The 27,838-nt window shown below is 46.1% G+C and overlaps 2 protein-coding genes across 3 annotated transcripts; both read right to left on the bottom strand.

Moving 5' to 3' along the window:
* Positions 1 to 6,046: 6,046 nt before the first annotated feature.
* SLC30A2 (solute carrier family 30 member 2) lies at positions 6,047 to 19,125 on the bottom strand. Of its 2 annotated transcripts, none has more exons than XM_020803255.3 (8): positions 19,048 to 19,125; positions 15,624 to 15,838; positions 14,102 to 14,248; positions 12,842 to 12,995; positions 10,004 to 10,169; positions 8,757 to 8,862; positions 7,661 to 7,795; positions 6,047 to 6,630 (listed from the first exon to the last, which is right to left on the bottom strand). In XM_020803255.3, the coding sequence occupies exons 2-8, from the start codon at positions 15,796 to 15,798 to the stop codon at positions 6,485 to 6,487; spliced, it is 1,029 nt and encodes a 342-aa protein (XP_020658914.3). In that variant the 5' UTR covers positions 15,799 to 15,838; positions 19,048 to 19,125; the 3' UTR covers positions 6,047 to 6,484. The 2 variants fall into 2 exon arrangements, with proteins under 2 accessions (XP_020658914.3, XP_020658913.3); XM_020803254.3 differs by lacking the exon at positions 19,048 to 19,125 and adding an exon at positions 18,433 to 18,537.
* A 7,066-nt stretch (positions 19,126 to 26,191) lies between these two features.
* Positions 26,192 to 27,601, bottom strand: LOC140702054 (metal transporter CNNM4-like). The gene is given in 2 exon segments (XM_078379945.1): positions 26,192 to 26,412; positions 26,414 to 27,601. Coding segments are annotated over 2 exon segments (1,143 nt in total). The 5' UTR covers positions 27,451 to 27,601; the 3' UTR covers positions 26,192 to 26,306.
* Between the last annotated feature and the right edge of the window lie 237 nt (positions 27,602 to 27,838).

The raw sequence follows: 27,838 nt of genomic DNA, 5'->3' as shown, positions 1-27,838 counted from the left end.
GTGAAAAAAAAATGTAAGGGGACTCCTCCGACCCTGCGTCATTCCTCCACTGGCATTTGTTTCAATGTTTATGTCGCGAAAGGAACCGCAACCTGTAGATGCTCAGAAACACTTTCGCTTCTCCCGCTCTTGTGAATAAACAGAAAGAAAGTGGTGGTTGCTAGGTAACCTGGCCCTCCGTTGATGACATTTCCAACTTCTGAGAAACCTGGGTGTGGGGGGGAATTGTTTATGTCGAGAAAGGAACAGCATCCTGCAGATGCTCAGAAACACTTCCACTTCTCCCGTTCAGTGAAAATGTATTCTTTACGTGTTTAAGGGCAATCAGAGTGAAATATTAGGATTTTTAAAAAAATATTGAAATCAAAGAGTGGAGATCATAAGGGTCTTGCCTGTTTCCTGGCTTTAATTTTGACATCCTATCGGTGACACTTTTCCAAGCATACGGATGCACTGCACGGTCCTACCTGCTGGGTTGTTGAGGGGAAAGGAACCGTTAAGAACAACGAGACTACTCAGGTGTTCAGCCTGAAAATCTGTAGGGTTCAACGAGTGGTGGCAATGTGGAGCCACAAAAATGCTGTGTCCCCCACCTGATAAAGGGCAGAGTTGCAGACCAGAGAAACGCTGTGATCACATTCTGTTGAACCCACGACACAGACCTTTGTGCTGAAACAGGTGTTTATGAGACTTTTGGATGGAGTTGGGGATGTGGGAGCAGGGTGTACACAGAGTCCCTGGTCTCCACCCCCCGACAGAGCCCTAGACACTTTGAGGCTGAATTCTGAAGACAGTTATGGACTTGATAAGAAGAATATCTTATCTCTAGAGACGTTTCCATCTCTAGAGCTTTCTTTTAATAGGACACAGTTCTAGTGGTGCCTTGGCTGATGGCATTAGGACACTGCTAATGATGATTTACGGTAGTGGCCGACATGAGAAAGAACCCTTTCCAAAAATCAATAATGGGATGACGTAAGTTGGCAGCCTTTCTGCAAGGCAAGGCAGAGAGACTAGTCTAAGCTGTGGGTCTTTGGTGCCCTGAAGGATGACAGGAGGGGGGAGGAGGTGGTTGGGGCTGGCCTGGGAAGTCACCAGCTTTTGAACTGACCACTGCAGCCATCTCGTTTCACCGTCAGTTGAATGTGAACTTGTGATGTTGGGAAAGTGTGAGGGTAAGAGGAGAAGGAGATGACAGAGGACGGGATGGTTGGACAGTGTCACCGAAGTGAACAACATGAATTTGACCCAACTCCGGGAGGCCGTGGAAGACAGGAGGGCCTGGCGTGTTCTGGTCCATGGGGTCACGAAGAGTCGGGACATGACTAAACGACTAAACAACAACAACATCTGTTGAACTATGAAACCCCCACCATCCATAGCCAGCATGGCAGATGGTCCTACTGGCAGGCATTGATGAGAGTTGCCATCCACCCCCAGTTGGTCCCACAGCTCAGAAGAAGTGACATCTGATATCATTTATAAGTCATTCCTCTGGCTGGGCAATTCCAACAAGGAGATAAAAATGAGGTGGGTGCAGAGGAGAGAAAGGTTGGGGTAGGTAGCGAATATTAATTTGCTTAATATTCTGGCAACAGTCTATTAAAATAATGATAATAATCACACGCCTCTAAAGGATAATATGAAGCCCAAGGAAGAGGAGGGAGCTGTGACTCCTTCTTTAGCCCAAGCATTTCCTGGTGGATTTCTTGAAGGCTGCGGTGAAATTTCCCTCGCATCCGGATATTTTATCCTTCCAGACTTTTCAGCTGCCAGGAGACCATCTCTTGTAATCAGGGAAGATTAGATCTAAGGCCCATCATGCCTGAAACAAGCAAACAGAAAGAGTTTGCTGCGGTATATAAGTCCAATAAATAAATAAATAGATTAAAGGAACTGGGGTCAATATTTGTACAAATTTATTCTACATATGATGAATGGGATTTGGATTTGTGATGACATTTAATTTATAATAAGTTGGTTGGATGGCTCACGTCCATGCCCAGCGAGTGACATTCTTTTTATAGAAGTTGCTGCCTTACGTTGCTGCCCTTCCTTTCGAATCCACCCGGGCATCTCACAAACCCTGCCGTGAGCTGCTTTAAGCAAGACGAAGAGCCACCTCCATGAGGCCAGCTGGCCTGGGAATTGTTCCTGAACAAACCCGATTTCTTTTCCAAGCAATCGTTCCGTAAACCGTCTGGAGCAGTCACTGCCCCATACGATTAACACTCGCAAACAGGGCATAAATAACATGGCTTTTATTTGTGAGTAACTCCGTGTGGATCGTGCTGGAAAAGAAAATCCATCATTCCTGGCTTGGCCTGGCTGTTCAGAAATCAGCAAGCATGCCCTCTTTGGATTTCAGATGTCTTTTAAAGGGAGAAGCTGTGTCCTAATAGAATTTCCTTTCTATGGCTGAATGTCATATAAATCCACTGGATTAAATCACTGGCATTTCTCAGGGACCTTGCTGGCAGGCCCGGCAGGCTGGCTTATATGTATTCAGTTTACCCGTATTTATGGACTGTGTATGTCTGAAGAGTTCAAAGCAGTATGCAATAATAACAAAACATACACTATACACAACCGGCAACATTAAAATATAATATTTGCCTTGTCTATGAAACTGATGGTAGATTAGACTACCCTATTTATATCCTGTTCTCTCATCTCATTTCTGGCTTAATGATATTATAAGTGAACCATCTCCTGCATGCAAATCCTTCCTTTAAATATATATATTGTACATATATACTGTATATGAAAGCAGCTGGCTGGATAGCTCAGTGGTTTAGGTACCTGGTTTCAGAACCAGAGGTTGGGTGTTAGATTCCCTACTGTGCCTCCTCTGAGTACAGCCAACCTGGGTAGCCATGGGCCAGCTGCACAATCCCAGGGGACCCCAGGAAAAAGGGAAGGGGAAACCACTGCTGAGTATTCTCTACCTGGAAAGCCCTGAAAAGGGTCACCATATGTCAGAATTAGCTTGATGGAACATTATTATACACATGAAAATACATCATTTACTTACTACCCAATACATGACGCATACAGTACGTTTCTACATCTCATTTGAAAAGACCTTACAAGATGAGATATTTCTTACAAACATAGGGCATGCTCACTGATCGCCATAAGCCATGGTTTGTGTTAAACTATGGTTTGTTGCTTAGACAGGATGCCCATACATCCTCTTACAAGGGCTGCCCAAGGATAATCTTCACCTTGAAACTATATCCTCTGTTTAAAAAGCCGCTTGTTCCACATGTGATTTAAGGATCAGAACTATTGGATGAGTCTTGGAAATGGTCCATCCGCAGCTACCACCAGAACAGCAGTCTGGGCAAAAAAAATACAGCTCACAAGGCATTTCTATTTCACAGGAATTATTTCTAGATTCGAAACTACAGAATCACATTTTATGCAAACCTAATTCCTCCTTTATTTTCTCCGGTGGGGGGTACATTCAGATACTTCTCAGAATCTCCCAAACCAGCACGGCCCAGTGTGGCAGGCCATCTCCAGGACGCTGAGAGCTGGAGGCATAAAAAGTAACTTTTCCAAGCTCTGATGGCAGCCAGGGGAAGAGGTCAAAGGCACCACAGAAACAGTGGGGTGTATTTTTCACTTGCCAGGCTAGCTGGAGAATTCTGGATGCAACTTTTCCCACACCTCCCAAGGCCATATGGCTGTCAGTAATGTGGCAGAAATCCTGGACCAGAAATATTTTCTTTCTGCCAAAAATGGTGACACCTGATGATATCAATCTTACATGGCGTGATGTTGCACAAGAGGATTTCGGCCGACGTTTCCTGCAAAGGGGCCCCAGGTGGCCATGGCTATGTGGCCTCTTCCTGACCTCGAGGCTGTTTTCCTAGCATTACAAGGAAAGGCTCTGCCCTCCTCCACGTTTTGCAGAGAGCACATCCAGGAGGGAACCAGCATCAGCAACGGTCTTATGACAAGCGTGGATCAGTCAGCTATGCTCATCATAAGACCATTGTTGACGCTACCATTTCATCTGCAGTGTGAAGCTTCAAAGAGCTTCCTTAGATCTCTGCCACATGTCACTTACATAAGCTGTTGTGTGGGGCAATTCCACCCATTCTCTGTGTAAACATGTATATATAATTACATATAATAAGCTTATGCAAGAATACGAGCACTCGAAAGAGTTAGAGCTCACAGCTGGCGGAGTTAGAAATCTGTTCTAGAGTTCAGATATGCAGTCCATGCTGGAGTCTATGAACAGAAATCTGACTATCGAGCTTTAGAGAGTATATGTCAGACAGATCTGAGAATTTCCTATGAGATTATTTTGATCAGAAGAAATATATTTACATTTATCATATGATAGGATATGGTAACACTTTTCAAATACTTAAGAGGCTGTCATACAGAGGCAGGATCTGTGCTCCGTCATCCCAAAGTACTGGCTTTCTTGCCAGCAAATTGGTATTTTTTTGCCTATCTTAAATTATTGATGTTCCTTCTACCAATTTTCAGTCCGCCTTCCTCTCTATCCAGTCCGGCTTTACCTACAGTATGTTCTGTGTACAGATCTCTTCTTTCACTTTCCTTAACAGTCATTTCGAGTTGTTGCTGCTTTCTGCCAGTAAGATGGCAATTACACAAAGTTGTGTAGTTCTTCTGAACAGTTGGGTCGCCACCAGACAAGTTGGGCTCTGGGGCCCTCTAGTGACTTATTAAGTCTCGAGACATCACCTTGCTGACAAAGGTCCGAATAGTCAAAGCTATGGTTTTCCCTGTAGTGAAGTATGGAAGTGAGAGCTGGACCATAAAGAAGGCTGATCGCCGAAGAATGGATGCTTTTGTATTGTGGTGCTGGAGGAGACTCTTGAGAGTCCCCTGGACTGCAAGGAGAACAAACCTATCCATTTTGAAGGAAATCAACCCTGAGTGCTCAACTGGAAGGACAGATCCTGAAGCTGAGGCTCCAATACTTTGGCCATCTCATGAGAAAAGAAGACTCCCTGGAAAAGACCCTGATGTTGGGAAAGTGTGAAGGCAAGAGGAGAAGGGGATGACAGAGGATGAGATTTTTGGACAGGGTCACCAAAGCGACCAACATGAATTTGACCCAACTCTGGAAGGCAGTGGAAGACAGGTGTGCTCTGGTCCATGGGGTCATGAAGAGTCGGACACAATTTAACGACTAAACAACAACAAGGTAAACAGCAGGTTTTCTTTGAAAGACACATGGAGAGATCATTGTAGGCTCCTGGCTTCCCCCCTCCTTCCAGCAACCTGCCCTTAAAGTGTTCATTAAAAGCCTCCTCGGGCAACATTTTTCCACCAGACGCTCAGATCAGGAGCTTTTCATTCTTGATGCAAGTATTCAAATTTAAGACTCTTCCATCGGGTTCTCTTTTGGCTGATGACAGATGAAAAACAAGAACTGAGCAGAATGTCTGTCCAAGCATCTCTTCAGAACTCAATTTTCTTAAAGGACACAGTTTCTCTTAAGAATTATTTCTAAAATAGTTTAGAGCTATACTTCTCTGATCTGTCTGTCTGTCTAAAATATTTTTTTTACCCCACTGTTCTCCTTAAAAGGACCCAAGATGGAGTTTTTCTCCTCAAGCTTTTTTGTTTGACCGTTCAATTGACAGCTTTCAAACCGGGAGGCTCTCGTCCGACAATGGAGTCAAATAACAGGAAGCCACCATAGCAGTAAACTCCTTCACTCCAGAAATAAAGCAGAACTAAAAACAAACCCATCTGGTGCAATAAAAAAAATACGGAAAGCCATAGTAAAAGTTACTCAACAATGTAAGGCAAGCCTTACGTTGACAGACAGAGGGGGGGGAAATACTATTCAAATCCATGCAGAACCTGTTATTTTTACTAGAATAAGGGCACTGCTTGGAGAAGACCTCACAGAAGCTTGAGAAGTTACTTTTAGGAAGTAGTTTCTTCTTGTTACTTCTTATGGAGTTTGGAAAGTAATCCGTCACCACTACTGTCCAGGCTCTGAGAAAGATGAGATCTCAGAATTATAAGAAGACACCACACAGCCAAATCAATAAATAGGCAGAGAGGCCCTGCGGTTTTATTTTGAATTCTTATAAAACTGTATTCGGAGTGGGAAAAAGGGCTAGCAAAACAGACAGACATGAGAAAGGAAGGACTAGCAAAACAGAGACAAACAGGGAGAAAGGAAGGGGGACAAGGCACAACCATTAATGATTTTGCTCCCAAATATAACAAGAAAGAGGCACTTGAGTGACGCCAGATCGCCATTTGGCCAGAGGGAGCCTGTGAAGTCACCACACACCTGGAGAACGTACCTCTTATGGACTACAGCACCCAGAACGCCGCAGGTGCTAAGGTATTCTGGGACATGTAGTCCAAAAGAGTCACTTTCCCAACCTCATTGACAGTGTTAGGAACTCCGAGGTAACAGCTCCACATCAATTCTCAGGTTGCTTGGTGACCCTCCTTTGCAGGTACCCAGAAGTCAGTCAGAAGGGCTCTGACATTCCCGGCAATCTTTCATGTCGTCCGAGTAGTTCTCTATCTGGATGGTGGTGGTGTGGAAGCTGAAGGCTGCCTGCAGGCGGGAGCTTGCTTCCTTCAAGACTGCCTGCGCGTCAGCGTCCTTGTCTACGGTGCACAACAGGAAGGAAGATGGGGGGGGGGGGTGGCCAAAAGAAGACACCGTTAGTTTGAAGAGGAAAAAGAGGGTGTGCTTTTGTTCTCGATGGCTCCTTAACTCATCCACGAGGAGACACGAGGTGTAAAGTTTGGCCTGCAAAGGGGAAGGCAGACTGAAAGGTCCCGCCTGTGGGGCCCAATCAACAAGGAACGCTTGCCCACGCTCCACAATCTTGCTTTCGTGTACAGATCCCATTCCTTTCTACAGGGCTAGTGCAGGATAGTATCCTAAGTGGGTTGTGTATGATCAATGTTTCTCATTAATGTTGTAAGTTGCCTTTAAGCAGTCAAACAATTATTCTCCCCAGGTCAAACCCCTGGAGGGAACAGGCAATTTCCCCTCCTATGCGTCCTAGAATTCCCTCAGGCTGAAGGATTCTAGGATCCGTATGTTGAGAGAAGAACTTCTCCAAGCGGTGGGCTAGGTTGGTAGGTCATCACACAGCCACCCTTTGTACACGCCTGGTTCTGCCCCCCTCCCCCCATGCCGTGCCAAATTTAGATTTCCCATATCCCTTTCCTAGGTGGGTTTCTCCAGCATCTCTGGAAGGGGCAGGATCTGTTCTCGAACATCCCAGAGTGCAGGGCAGGTAATAATGGGCACCAGCTACAAGAAGCCAGATTTAGGCTGAACATCAGGAAAAACTGGTTGTTGTTGTGGGTTTTTCAGGATCTTTGGCCGTGTTCTGAAGGCCAAAGAGCCTGAAAAACCGACAACAACCATCAGATCCCAGCCGTGAAAGCCTTCGAGAATACATCAGGAAAAACTTAGTAACTGTTAGAGCAGTACGACAAGGGAACCAATGACCAGGTAGTAAGGGGAAACTACTTTGATTTGGATTCCTGGATTGAGCAAGGGGTTGGACGTGATGGCCTTATAGGTCCCTTCCAACTCCATAATTGTAGGATTCTATGATCCCCTCAGATCATTATGGTTTACATCCATCAGCCCCAAAAGTAGTCCATAGGTATGACTTACTGATTGCGATGTGGACTGAAAGTACAGGTTGGGATACCGTCAGAGCCCATATATGGAGGCTGTGAAGGGCTTTCACCCCATTAATGGACAGCAAGATTGTCTTCACATTGTTGAAATCTACACCTTTCGGCGTACCTGGGTGGGATGATAGTAATTATTATTATTACTGTTTTCAGTGGCTCTCTCAACATTCATCTCTTCCTTCCTTGAAAGATCAAGATTTTGAACTTTCTTGAAGCCATGTTAAAAACCCGTTTGTTCAATATTAATTTTTCATTACTTAAAATATACTTTCTTTTTAAAATAGATGTGAACATGTATTATGAAATTAGCAGTCAAACTGGGACTTGATATTAAGGAGTCATTGATATATGGGATACAGAAGACAGAGTAAAATGACTATTTTTATGTTAGAAATTTATACATGAGCATCGTCCTTGTTCTTGAGAAAACAACTTGGTATTGAATATACAAAAAATAAGACACTCAGTTCAATAAGAACAGCATCAGGATCTGTTCTCGATCATCTCAGAGTGCAGAACAATGGGCTCAAGTTAAAGGAAGCCAGATTTTGGTTGAATATCAGGAAAAACTTCCTAACTGTTAGAGCAATACGACAGTGGAACCAGTTAATTCGAGAAGTTGCGAATGCTCCAACACTGGAGGCATTCAAGAAAAACTTGGCAGGTGTCCTTTGATTTGTATTCCCGCCTTGAGCAGGGGGTTGGACTGGATGGCCTTGTAGGCCCCTTCCAACTTCACTTTTTCTATAATTCTAATTCATCGGCAGACATAAAAGCAGTGACAGGAATGGATACTATTATGACCATTTTAGAAAAATACAAATCTAGGCCGAAGATCCCTCAAGTGTGCTTTGTTTTTACCTGAAAGTACAAGAATTTAAAAGAAACCAATTAATGAATGCTCACCTTTTAAAACTGATCAGCCTTTGCCTTGAAATGCAAGGCCTCCATGCTGTGTTCTTAAAGGACACATGCAAAATGCATGACGACACAGACCCAGTTTATTTGTAGTATGGCTTAACCCTCTCAAATCCCCCCACACACACACGCCGCACGCTGTAAGGAATATATACCTTCCATCAGCACAAGGACAACATCTCGCAGGATGCTCAGTGTCGTCCCAAGAACCAGGATGGAAAAGAGGAAGGTGCAGATGGGATCCACATATTTGTATTCTGGCTGAAATAAGAAAGTGGACTATGAGCATTTTGTCAGCCCAGGGGTTGAATCTCCTCTTTGCTTTGAGAAATAGACATATGGACGCCATTGCCTCAGACAACAGATGATGGAAGAGCACAGCAGTAGCTTCCTGGCTCTTCCACCTGAATCCCCTCAACTGTTCCCTTCCATTGGGGAACAGAGCCGTCTCTGCCACACACAAGCTGTGCTGGGACCTCCAACCCGCTATTTGCTCTGTTACATTAGTGCCCCACTTTTCCTCCGGGGAGCTGAAAGCAGCGCGCACGGCTCTGCTCTCCACTGCTTCAACCTCACCGCAACCCTCGGAGGGAAGCTCTGCGGAGAGGATCCCGGTAGAACATGGATTTGAACTCAGGCCTTCTGTATCCAACACTCCAACCCCATTGGACACGCTGGTCTGCTGCCACATGTCGCATGAAGGGCACAAACCCAAAGTCACGTGCAAGTACATGACCTGAGGAAGGAGACGCCATCTTGTCCTTCCTCTCAGGCAGCAAACAGCCTTGGGTCGGCCATGTTCCCTCCAAACATGCTGTGGGCCTCAAAAGGAGGTTCCCATAGCACCTTTGGGCTACGCGTAGCTTCCCGGATGCTATTTGACTACAAATCCCATCAGGGCTGCCCAACTTAATCAGTGGATGATGGGAGCTGCACTCCTGCAGTATAGAGAGGACCACAAGATTCCCTCACAGGTTCAATTCCATGAGAAGAAAAAAATCCCTTCCTAAAAGGTTAGATTTAAGTTGCCCCTCTTTTTTCTCCTTGTATTTTGGCAGGCTGCAGAAATTTTATATTTTGTTTGGCACGGAAGGATGATTGTTGGGGAGCTGACAGATTGTCTCCCCCCTTTTTTGACAGTGTTGTTTAACATTTAGGGGGTTAGACAAGACCTCGGGACATCCAAATCAAAGACCTCACTAAGACATCAAATACGATATGTGACTTGAGACAGTCGCTCTTTTTAAGCATCTCCCTACCTCACAGGGTTGCTAGGTGTGTAGGGGGAAGAAGAGTAAGCTGAACTGCCTTGAATTCACTCAAATGAATAGTTGGACGGACGGATGGAGTCAACTTGGCAGAGGGCACTTGATGAGCCAGAATTCCCGGATTGGACCCCCACCTTGAAATAGATGATGTAGGCAGCTATGAGGACTCCGACGCTCTGCAGAAGATCCCCAACCACATGGATGAAGGCCGCCCGGACGCTGGTGTTCTGCCTCTCCTCCCCGGGCTTCTGATGGCTGTGTCCGTGTCCATGTCCCGACTGATGGAGGGCGATGCCCATTCTGTATGAGAAGACAGGAGAGAGGATGGCAGGCAGGAAGAGGAGGCCAAAAATAAGCCAGTTCCTCCTCCATGCCATGCTCTTTGTGATGATTGAGGGCCTCCTTGCCCATTTGTGCCCATTCTGGGGGGCTGTAGCAGAAGTAAGAGCGATGGGTCATCCCCCCCCCAATCAAAGTCCTCTCAGGTGGAATTTGAAACCGACACTCCCGACTGGTGTTGGCCGCCTGCCTTTCAGAACTCACGAGCTACCCACGGGCTTTCGTCCTTGTCTTCGGTCCACTGTGGGGCCAGGCGAGTTTGGATCTTTTGCCAGTGACCAGATGCTAGCACGAAACAGCCTGTCTCCAGGTGGTTCCTACCTGTACTTTTCTGGATTCCTGCCAGAGGCTCCTGCCCTTTCTTTTTTTTTTTTAGCTCTGGGTAGGATTGCTCCATTTTGGATCAATTCCAGCAACCTGTGGTCACCGGAACAAAACCAAAGGAGATGGCTCACCACTTTACATTTCCCTTCTGCTTGCAGTTTCCCAATATCGTTAAGTGGCTTTAAAAGACAGCTTAACCACTTTGCAATAATGGGAAATTATAAACTTCCTCTGCTCCTCCAGGATGAAGAACAAACAGTCTAGCTTGAAAGCCAACAATTTTTAAAAATTTTCATTGTAAAAAATTAGCAGTCTAATAAAGATATCACCTGCCCTTGCTTTTGGGAATCAGGGTGTTTTTCCTTATCCTTTCCCATCCCTCTTCCCTTTTATGTTGGCTCTTTTTTAGACTATAAACCTGCAGAAAGTGACTGTTGACTGTATGCGAGCCACAGCAAAAATCTGAAGAGTGGGAAATAAATAACAAACACATAACATGTAAGCAACATGATATTCCCATTTCCTGCTACTGCCCCCACTACCCCCTTCTTTCTCTCTCCGTCACCTATTCACAAACATGTACACACCCTTGGAATCAGAAACACAGGCCAGAACTTGCAAAGTAACTTTCTAAAACAATTCATTCTTATTGTTCATTGAAATGACTTTGTTGCTATGGATTACAAGGATGAAAAACAAATAAGATCACCTGCTGTATTGCTTGTTACTTTAAAAAAAAAACACAAATACCTTAGGATTCCTAACAGCATAGCACCAAGCTTTGAAAACTGGTGTCAGAGTGCTTCAAAAAACAAACAAACAGTAGAACTGTGGTATCCGCGGAGGATTGGTTCCAAGCCTGCTTCCCGCCCCCCCCCGTGGATGCCGAAAAGTGTGATATAAAAACCCTATAGGTAAAGGTAAAGGTTCCCCTTGACATTTAGTCCAGTCATGTTGGACTCTAGGGCGCGGTGCTCATCCCCGTTTCCAAGCCATAGAGCCAGCGTTTTGTCCGAAGACAATCTTCCGTGGTCACATGGCCAGTGCGACTTAGACACGGAACGCCGTGACCTTCCCACCAAGGTGGTACTTATTTATCTACTCGCGTTTTTACATGCTTTTGAACTGTAGGTTGTCAAGAGCTGGGACAGGCGACGAGAGCTCACTCCCTCATGTGGATTCAATATGATGATGCCGGTCTTCCGACCTTGCAGCACAGAGGCTTCTGTGGTTTAACCCACAGTGCCACCACATCTCTGGTGACTTAGCCCTAAATGGTTTGAGACTTCAATTCCTGGCAGAACACCTCTGTCCAGTGAGATCTACATCATCTTCCCAGACTGGGCGGTTGAGAACACTAACCCCAAGAGAGAAGGCCCAGAAAGAGAAGACAAAAAACGGGGCCTTCTCGGTGGTTGCCCCTCATCTTTGCAACCATGTCCTGCCTGAAACTCACCTGGTCCCTTCACTGGGAGGCTTCAAACGATCACCGAAGACATGGCTTTTCAGGCAGGCTTTCGTGAATTAGTTCAGGAAATTCTTGAAGCATACCATTTGTCTTCGGAAAAACGTTGGCTCTACGGCTTGGAGATGGGGATGAGCACCGCGCCCTAGAGTCGGACACGACTGGACTAAATGTCAAGGGGAACCTTTACCTACTTTAAGTCAGGGTCATCACCTTGAAGCTGGCACGGAAACAAACAGGTAACCAGCACAAGGTGGCCAGAGTAAGAGAGATGTAGTGGTCTTTCTTCACCTCAGCCAATAGTCTGGCCGCCATTTTCTGGACCTGTGGAAGTTGCCATGGCAACCTCCCAGGCAGCCCCACGTACAGTAGTCTAATCTTGAGACTACCAATGCCCAACTAATTCCAGATTTACGGACCCTCGCTGTCCAAAATGTTTCTTGACATCTGTAAGCGGTAGTCTTGCAGAATAAAAAGCGGAAGCACCAGGACATTTTTAATGAACTGGAACAGGATCGCTGTCAGTCACCACTACCCCACCCTCGCTGTTCTCTCCGAGTTTAGCGTCAATCTTCAAAGCAGCTGGAGGAAAAATGATTTTCCAACATCTGCTGACAGCCATGCATTTTATATGGAAAAGTTATTTCTCAGTGTCGTGGTCCTGAATGGCAATTAAGAGTCGTTCAGCTCCTGCTGGCGCTGAAAAGCGACATAATTGCTTTGTTGATTTGGATCAACAGAATTGCCCGCATTTTAAGACTCTCCGTAAGGATACGGTTAACAGGGATTGGCATTAGACGACGGGAACATCAGGGTTTAATCCCGCACCGCTGTTCATACTTACACAATATTCACTGCTACCGCACAGCCGGAGGTGATCAGCATGGCCTGCCCTTCTATCTCGTATTCACCCGAAACCAGTCGCTGCACCGCTAAGTAGACCAGGACGCCCGTCACCACCCAGATAGACAGCACAGACAAGAGGGCTCCCAGGATCTCTGCAGAGAAAGCCAGCCAAGTTTGGACGAGTCAGAAAACCATGACAGCATGATTGGATGTGTATCGGCTCAGGAGTAAGTCTGTACACACTGCTACCTATGCAGACCTACAGATGTTCAGGAGAGTTTTAGTGTCTACAGCAACCCCTCATGTCCTTCCAAGGTTTATTAAAAACACAACAGTGTTACAAGTCATAGGATTCCACGAGACAAGACTTAAAACAACTATTACTGGTTGGGAAAGCCAACGAAAACAGGATCTATCGCTTTTTACTGCACAGTCACAGAAGCTGCTGTGGCTAATTGAGGAGGTGCTGGTTTCATACTGGTTGCGTGCCTGGTCATACGCTCAGTCGTGTGTCCAGCATGTGATCAGCACCATGTCATTTACTCACAGTGGCTTCTAGGAGGTAGTCAGATTTTGACCTACCTGCTGAATCTGACTTTCCCCAGCTAATAACAGTTGCTTTAAACATTATCTTATCAAGCCTTACAATCTGTAATCTGCTGCATTTTAAGCATGCTCTACTGAATTCCAACGAGCATGGCCAGTGGACCAGACTCATGGCCGGCTTCTTTAAACTCTGCAAATTTATTGCAAGAATGGGAAGCAATATAACTTGTATTTTTAAATAATAAGTGAGGGAGGCGTTTTTCATGGTGCCACCACCCCTACAGCTGCTGGTGGGGGGACGGCCTTTCTTTGTGGCTGCTCCCAGAGACTGTGGAACTCTTTCCCACTGGAGGCCAGATTGGGCCCATCTTTGATGTCCTTCCACAAGCAGGCAAAGACTTTTCTCTTCAGGCAAACTTTCCCTCAGCGACTGGCTAAGAAGGGTTAAAATTTTTTTGAATGTTGTTAGGTTTTACTCTTTTAAAATCTGTTTCTGTCACATTTTAGGCTAACATTTTAAATAGGATATTTATTTAATTCTTTTTAAATGTTTATATAATGTACTGTTTTTAGCTTTTAAATATTGTCTTTTTAATGAGGTAAGCCACCTTGGGAGAAAGGTGGGATAAAGATATTTTAATGAATTAATTCAATAAACAAAGAAGTGAGGAAGTGCAGTCGGGGGGGGGGGAGACTGCCATCCCGAACTTACCGGCACGATGCCAGCCAAAATTCATGGTTTTGGTAGCTGGCCGAGAGGACATCCAAAGCGAAAAGAGGCTGATCATCATGCTGGCAAAATCAGTCATAAGGTGAGCAGCATCGGTCATGATGGCCAGGCTGTGAGCGAAGTACCCACCTGGGAAGGTAAGTGGAAAGAAGCACTAAGGAGTATTAATGGCTTACAGGGTACCTGAGGTAAGTCACCTCAGGACGTCATTCTGGGAGAAAGGCAGGGTACAAATCAAGTCAATCAAAACTACCCTGCGTGAGAGATATAGTCTAGCTTAGATGTCTACCCTGACACACTAGATTTCTCCAAGCATGGAGTTTAAACACAAACCATCAAACAGGCAAGGACACTGTCAAAGATTTATTTGGAATCACTGCAAAAGCATGTCTCTCTATTCCATAGCAGGAAGTCTGAGTTCAGGGGAGATAGCATGATGGAGAGGGAAATCTTACTCTAGAAATCCATCCGCCGTGCTAGATTTCAGCATGCATGGAGTTTGTTAGTTTTAAAATAAAAACCACAAATAAACAAGAAATTAATAAAGCCTGCAAACTTGCATTCCTGTTCTTCATGTCTCCTTAATTTCCAAGAAAGCTAGCGTGGTGGCAGGAAAGACGCTAACCTAGTCTTCTACCTGTCAGGCTAGATTTCTACATACACAGGCTGAAACGCTGTATGAAATCACACTCATTGAATCAGTGGAGAGTTGGTGAGTCAATGTTTGAAAATGTCATCATTTCGAATGGGCACAGAGCCATCTGAAATAGTGAAACTTACAGAGGACTGACTCACTAAATCCCCATGGATTCAATGGGTCTACCCTTGTGTGACTTACTATGTTAAGCAACGGGATTTCAGCCACAAAAGCAAAACAAGGTTACATGATCCTGTTCCTTGCAATGCATTCCCCTGCTTCCTAGCTTAAGAAGCTCAGCCTGTTAAGAACTAACAGAGAAAGGTTCCAGCCTAGTCTTTTACCTGCCATGCTGGATTTCTACATGCGGAGGGTTCTTAGAAAAATAACAGAAGATCTTTAAGTATGTGATGCTGCCCCAAGGCATTTACAAGTGGTACAAGTCCCAAGGAGGTGATACAAGCTAAGGTCTCCCAATCTGTATCGACTACTGTTGTTTTCTAAGTAGACATGGGGACAAATTTTAAAAATGCATCACAATATTGGTAAGAAATCGCTGATTCGCTCAATATTTATTGCTTTGTATTCGTCAGTTCTGGAGATCCTGACAAATACGAAGGGACAAATGTACATGTTTTTTTATTTGTCCTCCTAGGGGCTGTCTAAGAAAACCCCTGAGAACTGACAAACCGACTTGAGTAAAACATTTGTAAATTCGTGGTTCGTCCACCTTGACGAACCACGAACCACAAATGGCGGTTTGTGCCCGTATCTTTTTCCGAGCTTTACCTCCATCACCCCATCCCCTTCTTGGTGGGAAGGTTGCCCAAGAGAAAACTACACAAAAGAAGCATCGGGAACCCTTACCCACGACTTCCCCTGTCATGAAGACCAAGCAGATGACAGACGCAAGATAGAGCTTCCTCCGCGCGCTTGTTTTCTCAGCATCATAGCAGCTGCTTGGGGCCCAGCTGGAGTGGCAGTGCTGGGTCCCCTTCAGACCCAGCTCAATGGAGGCAAGGTCCGGGACGTAGCTGACCATCGAACCCTGGAAATTCGCCCCCGAAATGCCTAAATAAGACCTGCAGGGCAAAATGAATGAATAAATACATAATCATGTGCCATCAACTGAATTCTAACTTATGACAACTCTTTTCAGTATTGTCCAGGTAGAGAGTACAGCGGTGCCTCGCTAGACAGTTATCATGCATGACAGTTTTTTCGCTAGACACTGACTTTTTGCGATCGCTATAGCAATTCGCAAAACAGTGATTCCTATGGGGGAATTTCGCTGAACAATGTTTGGTCCCTGCTTCACAAACTGATTTTCGCTAGATGACGATTTTGATAGCTCCCTCCGCACTCGCAAACAGGTGATTTTGGGACCTAAGCTTCTCAAGACAGCAATTTAAACAGCTGATCAGTGGTTCGCAAAGCGGCTTTCCTATGGCCGATCTTCGCTAGACAACGGCGATTCTTCATTAAACAGGTTTCAATCCATTCCAATGGGGAAATGCTGTTTGCTAGAAAATGATTTCGCTAAATAGCTATTTTAGTGGAACTGATTATCATTGTCTAGCAAGGCACCACTGTACTCAGAAGTGGCTGCCCATTGCCTTCTCTTCTGGAGGTGTCCCGAGACTCTGAATCTGGCCCAAGGCCACCCAGGCTGGTCCTTCTCCAAGGAGACCAAGTGGGGAATTGAACTCGCTCCTCAGCCAGAGACCTCTACCACGGAGCTATCCATCCAGCTCATGATTTAAAAAAAACTACTTAAAAAATTAAAACCAGAGATCATCACAGAGGGAGAGCTCCAAAATTCTACCTCTCTGTTCCCAGTCTGGTACCTCCCGGTTGTGGTGGGGGGTGACACTGCCCATTATCCCCAAGTCATGCTGGATGGGGATGAGGGCAGCGGTCATCCAACCCATCCGGAGGGGTTGGATGACCGCTGAACTGTAAGCAAAAGGTATGCTTGGGAAAGTCCAAGTGGTATAATTTAAACATATTAAGACCAACATTATTAGTCTATTTGAGGTGTGGTTTTTAAAACTGAATTTTACGGTTGTTCCAATGATGTAACACATGTTTTCACAGGGGGTGGGAGATTCTGGTGGGCAAAGAAGTCATTGATAAACAATTTTTAATGGATGTTGGGTTTTTTCCCCTGAATCTTTTTTGTGACAGTGCTTTCTCTGACCAGACCCCATGGATTGTCCGGTTCTTCCCCACGACCCAGCCCTCATCCGAAGCGAGATGGAATGGTCGCTTTTGAAGGCAGAGGCTGGACCTCCGTGAAGTCCAACACAGAGGGGGCACAGATCCGTGGGGCAACTTTTCTGAAAGTTCTCTGACCCAAGCACAGCCCATTCAACCCCCCTTCAAGGGCAGGGCCTTCGCCATCTTGCCTCCGGTTTCCAGACTGACCACCCAACCTCTGCTGACCGATGGCCACACCTTGGGCTGAGCTTCTGCAAGGAAGGTGGGACACCAGCGTTAAGACGTCTCATCGTCCAGCTCTCTCTAAAACAAGGACACCGAACGGTTGGCCATTCATTGGCCAGGTTGGGTGGCGTCGACGGGAGCCAGAGACCCACCTCTAAAATTTAATTTCTTTTTACCCAAACGCTGATGTGTCCCTTTTCCCAGAACAGTTTGTGCCCATTTTATGCCAGACTGCGCATAACGAAGCTCTTCTGGTTGACATTCATCGAACTGCATCAACGACCCACTTCTGCTGCCATGTGTTCTAATCCCACGCTGGTGCCACAATCATCGTGAAAGATAAGAATCCACGCTCGGCGCACACAGCGCCACAATTTTAAGCACTCTTATCGCAGATATAAAATGATGTCAAGGTTGCCTAACAGGGAGGAACAACATTCTGCGCCTGTCCTGTGGGTAGACTTTGGAAAGGTGTGTGTTTTTCTATTTAAAATATGGCTGGAAAAATCTTCTAGCCATCAGCCTATGGAAGCCTGTGAATTAAAGCTGATGTTTCTGTGTGGGTCAGGCTGCCTTAGAGGTTTAAAGGAGGTGCAACAGGAACCAGTTCAAGAGATAAAATCTCACCTTTGGGGTAAGAAATCCACCAGATTATCTCCAATCAGTTTTGCATTTCTTTCGAGATCAAGTTGAGAGGGGGGAAAGGAGCATTGACACAGGTGCTGCCCCCTCCCCAGTTCAATGGGGCACAGAAAAGAGGGAGAAGAGAGGCCGTGTTTACTCAACTGTAGACCAAAGGCTGCAATCCTTTTGGAGGGTCACGACCTGGGAGGTAAAGCAGGGTCCCGATCCTTTCGTCCCCCAAAGAACGAAATAATTTCACAAACCTGCCCTCGGTGGTTTGTGCTTCCTTGGGAGCAAACCCCTCGAGAATCTCGAGGGCTTAAGTGCTTTAGGGATCGGGGTGTAGCCCAGGGTCCGTGCGCCGCCCACTTCTAGTCCCACTGCCTTCTCCGGGGGGGGGAGGCTTGCTCCCGAGTAAACCAGCTGGGGATCGGGCTGTGCCAGAGGAAGGCTGGGTGCGTGGGTGGTTGTGTGGGACTGGCAGATCGGCGTTGGGTCCGAGAACTGGGGGGAACAGCGAAGGATCGGAGGAGCGGGTGTGTATGGGCTTCGGGGCGGAGAACCAGGAGCCCGAAAGGGAAGCACGCCCCGGGGGAGCCGCACTCACCTGCCTTCCAGGCCCTTGAGGAGGTGGCGTCTTTCGGTCCCGCCGGCCTTCGTCTCCATCCCTGCCCTCCGGCAGGTGCGCCCCCCACCCTTCCCGGGCCGATCCTGCACCGCGCACCCGCTTGCCAGAGACCCCCACCCACCCCCGGCCCCTGTGCCGCCCGCCCGCCTGCTTGTGCCTTCTCCGGGGAAAAGGCAGCGCCGCTCGCAGCTGCCTCTTATCTCGCTTGGGCGAGCACCAGCAGCCCGTGTGAAAACGCCGCCGACCCGTGTGCAAAGCCCCACCGAGCCCCGGGGCGGGGGTGGGGGACGCAGGGAAGGGCCGGCCGGGAAGCCGAGGGGCGAAGTTTGCCAGCAGTCGCATCCCCCCCCACTCCCTCTTTCCCGAGAGTTTCCTAAGAAGGGAAGCCCCCCCAGGAGCTGGGGGGGGCGGACTGGGGGGGGGCAAACCTTGGCAATTCTGGTGTAATCTTGCCCCTTGCTTGTTTTTGGAATGGTTCCCAGATTTCCCCTGAAATCACAGCTTCCTCACTCCCCTCCCCCCAGGAAAACAAATTAATTACTGTAGTGCCCCCTCCCGCTCCCGCACCTAACCTGGGAGCATGCCAACACCCACCTGGTCGTTTTCTCCCCTTCTTTGGGACCATAAACTTTACCTTTCTTTTTCCAGACGGAAGACCTTCCAATCCTGCCTTTTTTTTAATATGGGGGGGGGGAGAGAGAAGCTTCCCCAGGGCAATTAAGTGCTAGATGGAGCATCTCGCCCTCCATCCCAAAAGGACTAGCGACAGCTCGGCATAAAAGATGGATCTGAATCCCTTTGGAAGCCTTTAGCGCATTTTGTGTTATGGGGGGCTCAGCTTGTGTCTCTGTCTTCCGACTGCGCATCGTGGTCGTTACTGGCCCCTAAGCCACCTCCACCTGGAGGCGACCCTATGAACAAGGGGATCTCCCAAATGGCCTGTCCTCAACGGCCCTGCTCAGCTCCTGCAAACTGAAGCCCATGGCGTCCATAAGGTAGTCAGTCTATCTCGCATCCCCTCTTCCTCTTTTCCTGCTGCTTTCCACCTTTCCCAGCATTATTGTCTCTTCTAGAGAATCCTGCCTTCTCAGGACGTACCCAAAGGAGGACAGCCTCAGTTTCCACATTTTGGCCTCCAGAAATAGTCAAATCAACAGGCTTGCTTTGATCTAGGACCCACTTGTTCATCTTTCTGGCAGTCCAGAGTATCTTCAAAACTCTCCTCCAGCACCACATTTCAAACAAATCATTATTTTCCTGTCATCTTGCTTAACCGTGCAGCTTTCATACCCATGCATAGTGACTGGAAATACAAGACTGTGACGTTAAAGGTGCATAATTCTCCTGCAGCCATGATTTTGATCTTCTTAATTTTCAACTGCAATCCTGCTTTGACACTTTCTTCTTTCAGTTTCCATCACAGGCATTTCAAGTCACTGTTGCTTTCTGTCAGTAAGAGGGTTTTATATGCATATCTTGAATTATTGATGTTTCTCCCACCAGTTTTCACCCTTCCTTCATCTGACTCTAGTCTGACTTTACATATGATATGTCCTATGTACAGATTAAACAGATAAGGAGGTAAAATGCACCCTTGTCTGATACTTTACATAAGAACACAAGAAGAAGAGCCTTGCTGGATCTTGCCAAGGGCTCATCTAGTCCAGCTTCCTGTTTGTTACCGTGGCCCCACCAGCTGCCTCTGGGAGACCACGAAACAATGAGATATGTCTCCTGATCTCCCTCCCTTGCATCTGGAGGTCCCTTCCTTCTAAGCCTGGAGGTTGTACATCCCCATCCTGGTTTGTAACTGGCGATGGACTTTTCCTCCAGGAATCTGTCCAATCCCCTTTCAAAGGCATCTAGGCCAGATGCCATCACTACATCCTGTGGCAAGGGGTTCCACAGGCTAACAACTCACTGGGTCAAGAAATATTTTCTTTGGTCTCTTCTCACTCCCCCAACACTCCATTGGAGTGGATGACCCCTGGTTTCACCTATAGGAAACCATTCTGTGTCTCTCTAGTCAATCCTCATGGTAGCTTCTTGTCCACAATACAGGTTACATCTGTGCTATTAGGGACACTCAATTTCTCCTGGATTTGTTATTTCCAGTAGAACACTTTGCAGTCATCCGACTAAAAATAATCCCAGTCCACTCCACATTAGTTCACTGACACCAAGGACTACAACATTAATACGTTATATTTCTTCTTTTGTGGTTTCCAGTTTAGCAGGATTCATATTCTCATGTTCCATGCTCCAATTGTATGTGTAGTACAGCATGGGACCTTCCTTTCACTTCTGTGCACATCAGCCACTACACATCCTTTCAGCTTTAATCTAGTGGCATCCTTACCAACAGAGTTATTTGTACTTGTTCTTTGTTCTTCCCCAGTAGCTGATGGAGTGCTTTCTGTCCTGGGAGTCTCGTCTTCCAGCACTATCTCTTGTTTTGTTTTGGACTGTCTCATCACAGGGTTTTCATGGGAAAGAAAGTTCAGCAGGGGTTTACCATTGCCACCTCCCTCAGTAGTGGTGCCTCAGCTGCTCCCTTCATTTCCTTTGAGCCAGAGGTGGTGGGAGGATCATCCTCAAACATGCGGGACAGCTCGTCTCTGAAAATCTCTGTGTCTCCCACCTACATACCACTAAAATATCTACAGGTACAAAATGAGCAATTGCTTTTTCGGTTTAAAAAGGAGCACAATTCATCTTACTCCGAGTGGGTGCTCCGTGGGTCTACTCGGGCATGCCCTTTATTGAGTAAACTTTGCACATTGCTTGAACTGTCATTTAGCGATGCTCTATCATCTGCATGTCCGCTATTGTTGATAACTTATCGGTGAACAATAATATCTTTCATGCACATCAGTAAGTGCTGCTTTCAAGATGTTCTTGGAGTACACATTGAAAAGCAGTGAAAGCATGTTCTTCCTGTTCCCCTCTTTGTATTTCTGTGTCCTTTGTCATCTCTAGTTTTTTTGTTGTTGCTACTACAGCGCCCTGGTTTTACTGTCTGTCCGTTTAAATGAATCCAGATGTTTGCTTACAGCCACATAAGGTTGCCATGCTGGATTTTGACTCCCCCAAAAAAGTTTTTTCTTGTAGTCAATAAACTAAGCATACCTATCCATGTTCTTGTTGTGACACCTCTCCTCGAGGCATGTATGGAAAACTGTCTTGAAATCCTCCTGCAAGCCTCCTACCTCTTCTTCACCCTGCTTATAAGTTCTGCCAAGTGTTATTTTAAAGAACTAGAAGCGAAGGGCTCGTTCAACTTAATGTTTTATACCTGCTCTATGCTTTGGGATTTTCTTTTTCGGAAGGTCAACCTCAGCCCAATTACAAGAATAACTTCTCTTCGATAGATTGGATTGAAAATGTTTTACTAAAGAATCAGAAACATCGTCTATTGGCTTTAATACTTTTACAAAAGCATCATTCAGTCTAGTTATTTTTACTGCCCCCCCTCAGTATATTAATACAATAAGGTTGATTGATTTACTATCTTCAAAAAATTTTTTTAAAGAACTCACTATAGCAAGACTGGATAGCCACAGGAACGCAAGCACAGTAGACTAGATGCTTTGACTAGCAGAAGGCGTCTGAATTACTGTATTTTTCCATGGATAAGACACCCCCATGTATAAGATACCCATCAGTTTTCTAACCCAAAATTAAGAAATCTAAGTGGGGCTTAGCAAGTGGAGGGGAAAGCAGGGATCAAAGCCTTGCAGGATCGCTTTGATCCCTGCTTTCCCCTCCACTTATTTTTGTTCTTTCCTCAGCTTACTTCCATTTATAAGATGACCCTCGATTTTTAGTCTAAAGATTTTAGATAAAAGTGTAGTCTTATACACAGAAAAAATACGGTAAATATCCTTTTTGGCCTCTCCCATAAAAGGATGCATTGATTTTATGAGTGTGTGAGAGACGGCGACCAACAGATGGAGAACCAAACCCAAAAGTTAAATCGAGGGGAGAAACGTAATGGTGGTAGGGGCCGAAGACAAAGGATGGGGCCAAAAATGCAAGTGCCTTTTAGCTTAAAGCTATTACTATCGATAACCAAGCCTCCAGGAGGCGCTCCAGGCTTTCAGCGTTAAGGCAAAATGTCCCAAAGCTGGAAAACCCATTCAGTGAGGGCACGTCAGAGGGCCAGATTTAGTTGCCAGGGCCTGACGTTCCCCACCCTTGCCCTAAACCAAGGCACCCTATTTTTCCACGTATAAGACTATACTTTTGTCTAAAATCTTTAGACTAAAAATTGAGGGTCATCTTATACACGGAAGCAAGCTGAGGAGAGAACAAAAACAAGTGGAGAGGAAAGCAGGGATCAAAGCGATCCTGCAGCGCTTTGATCCCTTTCCCCCTGCACTTGCTAATCCCCACTTAGATTTCTTAATTTTGGATTAGAAAAGTGGGGGGTGTCTTATACATTGGGGCGTCTTATACACCGAAAAATACGATATTTTCATTTCCCCAGGCCTTTCACAGTGTGTACTCTTCTGTTTGGAAGCACCCTGGTACTTCCAGCCTCGATCTAGCAGCTTTCTGCGTGGGATTATCTTGTTGATCCCTTTTAAGCAAAAGCTCTGCTGCTGTGGTGCAGCCTAAGACAAGTTTTCCTTGGTAAATGTAGTTTGCACACCCACCCAGAGAGGGTAAACAGTTTCCGTTCACAGCTTTCCGGAGTGCCAGAGGCCGGGTGGAAGCCGAGAGAGGCTGGCCATGCTATTTTAGGAGCACTTGGAAAAAAGTTCTCTCTCTCTCTCTCTCTCTCTCTTTTGGATTTTAACTCACAGAATCCCAAATTAGCAGGGAAGATAAAGTTTAAAAAAAGCAACCAGGTTTTTCAAATTTTCAAATTTTGCATAAGATTCACAGGAAAACCTATCTGGGGCACCTTTTAGAAGACGCTGGTAGCTTGTTTTTAGCTCTGTGCCCGTAACAGACATTTCACGCCAATTATCCAGCTTTCATTTTTTTCAAAGACAGGTGCATAGATGTGCGAATGGTTTAGAATGCATTGATGTCAGTTCTGCTTATCCAGAACAGAGACATATTAAATTAAATTCCCTGGCTTGAAGTCCAACACATCTGAAGCATAGAAAGAGGGTGAAAGGACATTTTGGTCCCTGTAGGGGGTCTGCGTTTCTTCAGAGGGACTAGCTCCTTAATATGCCGTATCCACACCACACCCCATAAATGTTGCTTTGGATGCTGCAGAGGTAATGGTGCCTTTCCATATAGAGGACTGTTCTTAAAATACAGTGGTGCCTCAACTTACAAACGCACCTACATATGAACATTTCGACTTATGAACAGCTTCGTTCACAAAATTTTGTTTCAACTTGCAGCCGGAGCTTGAATTTAGGAACAAAAAAACACAGATAAAGTGGGAAGTGGACTTTGGACTTCCTGGTATTTCCTGGTACTGTAATTTTAAAATGTAAAAATTGGTTTGAAAGGTGCTTGGTTTGGTTTAAAGCTGCTTGGTTTTAAAGGTGTTTTGTTTAAAAGGTGTTCGTTCCCTCCCTCCCTCCCTCCTTTCCTGCCTTTTTTAAATCTTAGGTCATCTTAGGTTAAAAAAATTCTCCCTTAGTGGTAGAGGACGGATTAATCTCTTTTGCATTTGTTCCTATGGGAACGAATGCTTCGACTTACAAACATCGCCTCTATATAAGAACAAAAAACAGCCGGAACGGATTAATCGGTTTTCAATGCATTCCTATGGGAAATGCGGATTCGACTTACAAACATTTCGAATTATGAACACCATTCCGTTACGGATTGATTTTTGTAAGTCGAGGCACCACTGTAAAAGTGGTCTTCTGACGTTTAACTGGATCAGTGGGAGTAAAAAACTAGCACAAGATGGGTTTAGCACAATGACCTGGTAGTGAAGGGAAGATACAGAAATAAATGAGGCACTCAATGCCAATTCCTCAGTGTAAACTTGTAGTGTTGGTTGGGATTACCTAAACTGATCTTCAGAGGTGAAGAGGCTAGCAGGAAGGATTCTCCAGCCCCATGCCTTCCGACCTGAGGGGCCCATCTTCCAACGTCATATATTTTTGCCTTTTGTTTCTGTTCATGGGTATTCTTGGCAGAGATACTGGAGTGGCTTGCCAGTTCCTGCTCCAGGTGGATCAAGTTGAGTCAGAACTCTCCACTATGACTTGTCCGTCTTGGGTGTCCCTGCACGGCATAGCCCATAGCTTCTGAATTACTCAAGCCCCTTCGCCATGACAAGGCAGCAATCCGTGAAGGGGATGGCAATATTTAGAGTATGTATTTTAATCCCTTCATGGATTGCTGCCTTGTCGTGGCGAAGGGGCTTGAGTAACTTAGAGAAGCGATGGGCTATGCCGTGCAGGGACACCCAAGACGGACAGGACATAGTGGAGACTTCTGACGAAACGCCATCCATCTGGAGTAGGAATTGGCGAAGCCAGAGAGTGGGGGGTTTGAATCCCCACAGCGCCTCCTTGATAGGGGCTGGACTCCATGATGATTCAGAGGGTAATTTCCAGCTCTGCAATTCTAAGATGCTGCTGCTGCTGCTGCTGCTGATGGTGATGATGGTGGTGAAGGGCAGCTCAGGGGTTTAAGTCAGCATTGCTTTCATCCCCCCAACACACAAGGGCAATGCATACAACAAAAATCAATAAAAACAATAAAACGACAGCCGTCACGCAATCAAGAATGATCTTTCCTTAAAAGAGCGGCCGTCTCATGCCAGGACATGAACCCTGTCAATTGTTCTTTGCAGGGTCAGCTAAGCAAAAGAGAGGCTTTGAAACCAATCTTGCCTCACTTCAGCCATTAATACTTGCCAACCCCTTCTGCCCATGTAGCTGCACAGCCGGCTCAGGCGGCCGCTTTGCCCGGTGCGTCCCCTGCACGACAGAACATTGGAGGTTATTTCTCTCTCGGACGGCAGAGGGAGGCAGAGGCTACGAAACTAGCATCAAGAGACCGGTTTGGCCAATTTTCAGGGCCAAAAGCAAATAGGTGGGGGAAATATAGTGATATTTCATGATTGTGCTTCGTGAACAAATGCACAACCTTCACCAGAGGAAGGAAAAAGTGACTCCAGGTCAAAGGCACATTTTGGAGCCCACCTTTCAGACGTTTGGACCCCTGTGGCTAAATACATTCTTCCTTCTGGCTTCTAGAATACTTCCTGTACTATCTGGGTAGGAATGGGATTTGGAAAGAGAAATCAGCAAAACTACCAGACAGAAGTTGGGCTTTGCAGTTCCTCTTTCTCTCATGTCTCTTTATAGATCCACGCATGTATTTATTATTAACGGATTACGAGCATGACCTTCCTGCCTGTGATCTCGGCTAGTGTAGCACATAATCCAAAATGTTGATTCCGGAGGTTTTTCTTCCTAATGTTTCACCAGTCTCTGTGGCCGGCATCTTCAGAGGACAGGAGTTAGAACTCTGTCTGTGTTCTCTGAGTCCTGACTCCTGTCTTCTGAAGATGCCGGCCACAGAGACTGGCAAAATATTAGGAAGAAAAACCTCCAGAACATGGCCAAACAGCCCGAAAAACCTACAGCGACCATTGGATCCAGTGTGTGCAGTAAGGAGCGCCCCTTTGAGGGAAATGACCGATCGCGAGTGGTTTGGTCCAGCCCCAAGGTGAGGAGTGACCTATTTACGCCAGGAACCAAAACGCTGAGTTACAAGACGTTGCCAGAACTGAGTGGTTTCGAGCCTTTTAATTTGGTTGATCATGATGTTGAAGTTCGTAAAATAGAACCGATTGAATTTTTGAAATCGTCTCTTATTCCCGCCAGAATGTGGGAACCGTCACCAGCTCATGAAGAACCCGATCACATCAGTATATCCACAATATTAATCCTTTCCTTCTCATAGACGGGAATACGGGTATAGCCGCTCTCCATAACGTCTGTCACTGCATCAAAAACAAGGTGGCTTCTGTGTTGATCGAGTCATGACATCTTCCACCGTCTTAGTGCTCGGCCCCACAGCTCCTTGGATGGTGTTCCGCTCTTTTGGACTCAGGTCCTCTTCGGTGCCGGTAGTGCCTAGATCTTTACCAAACATGCGGTCCAAGATTTTACTGAGGGGATAAGAGACTGGGAATGTCAGCCACATGACAACACGGGTAATGAAGGTGGTCACGGCCCAGCCATGATGGCACCAGACAGCCTGTGGGGTTATCTTCTGAAACAGGAACATGGCAAAAAATGAGATGCCAATAGCCACCACAGTGGTGCCAATCAGAAGGTTAAACAATGTGATGACAGAGTATTTGACTAAGGCATTAGCTATCAGCAAAGAGGACAGCAGGTAATTGCCCTTCTCGCGGAGGGACTGAATTCTAGAAGCGTATATCTTCTCGTCGTCCGTGCCATTCTTCTGCAAAATGTGTAGTTTCAGGCGATTCAAAGACATCAGGCCTTGGACAAGGCTGCTGAACATACCTGAGAGTCCCAGGAAGACCACGAGCAAGATGATATGAAGCCAGAGAGGAAGGTGCCATTTCTCTTCCTCCACTACACGGAGGTGCAAATGGTGGCCCCCACGTTGATGTTGTGGCGGTTCGGGATTGTCCGCAAGGCACAGCACATAGTCCTTGTAGTGGATTTCCTTTTGCAGAGTCTGGACAATCACAGCCAGCACTGCAGATGTTTCTTGTACCTTGAAAGCACGTGGAAGGACCCGCAAGTCACTGGTCTTTTCACGGCAGGCGTCTTCGTGAGGAACTCCAGCGGCTCTATCTGAGCCCAGCATCTCCCCAAAATAGACAACCTGCCAGATGAGCTCATTGATGCCTTGCCCATAAATTCGAAGATAGATTCCACTTCTTTCTACCACTTGAACCATGCCGTTTTCTAAGTTGCCAGCCCCTGGCTTGGTGCTCTTCTCCAACCTCATGCCTGTGATTACTGTCTTCTTAGAGCTAGCCCTGGCTAGCAATGGGAAAGTGAGCAGAAACAAGAATATCTTCATCTTGCCCTCTTCTCAGGCACAAAATCCAAACCTTCCTTCCATCATTTTAGTCTGTGCCTTTCTGGCCAAAAGCTTGTTGCATCTCCTCACTTGAAGGTCTGCTCATAATAGACTGGACAAGCACATGTCATAAACCCATCTCCTATGGAGACACCACCACCCCCTTATTTGGCATGCTACATGTGCCAGCTGGCAATGACATTGAGAGGAAGAAGGGGCTGAAATCCCAAATTTATTTATGTACTTTAATCTAGCCAGAAGCTAGCTAGCTAGTTCAAGGAGTTAGGCATCTGGAGCCAGTAGCGAGTAGACGCTGTCTAGGGGGGGTGGGGTATAAATCGAATGAATGAAAGAATGAATGAAAGAATGAATGAATGAATCAATGAAC

Source organism: Pogona vitticeps, chromosome 9 (genome assembly GCF_051106095.1).
Source record: "Pogona vitticeps strain Pit_001003342236 chromosome 9, PviZW2.1, whole genome shotgun sequence".
NCBI classification, from domain to species: domain Eukaryota; kingdom Metazoa; phylum Chordata; class Lepidosauria; order Squamata; family Agamidae; genus Pogona; species Pogona vitticeps.
Note: the sequence above shows the minus strand (reverse complement) of the source record. Positions and strands in the feature narration are given on the sequence as shown.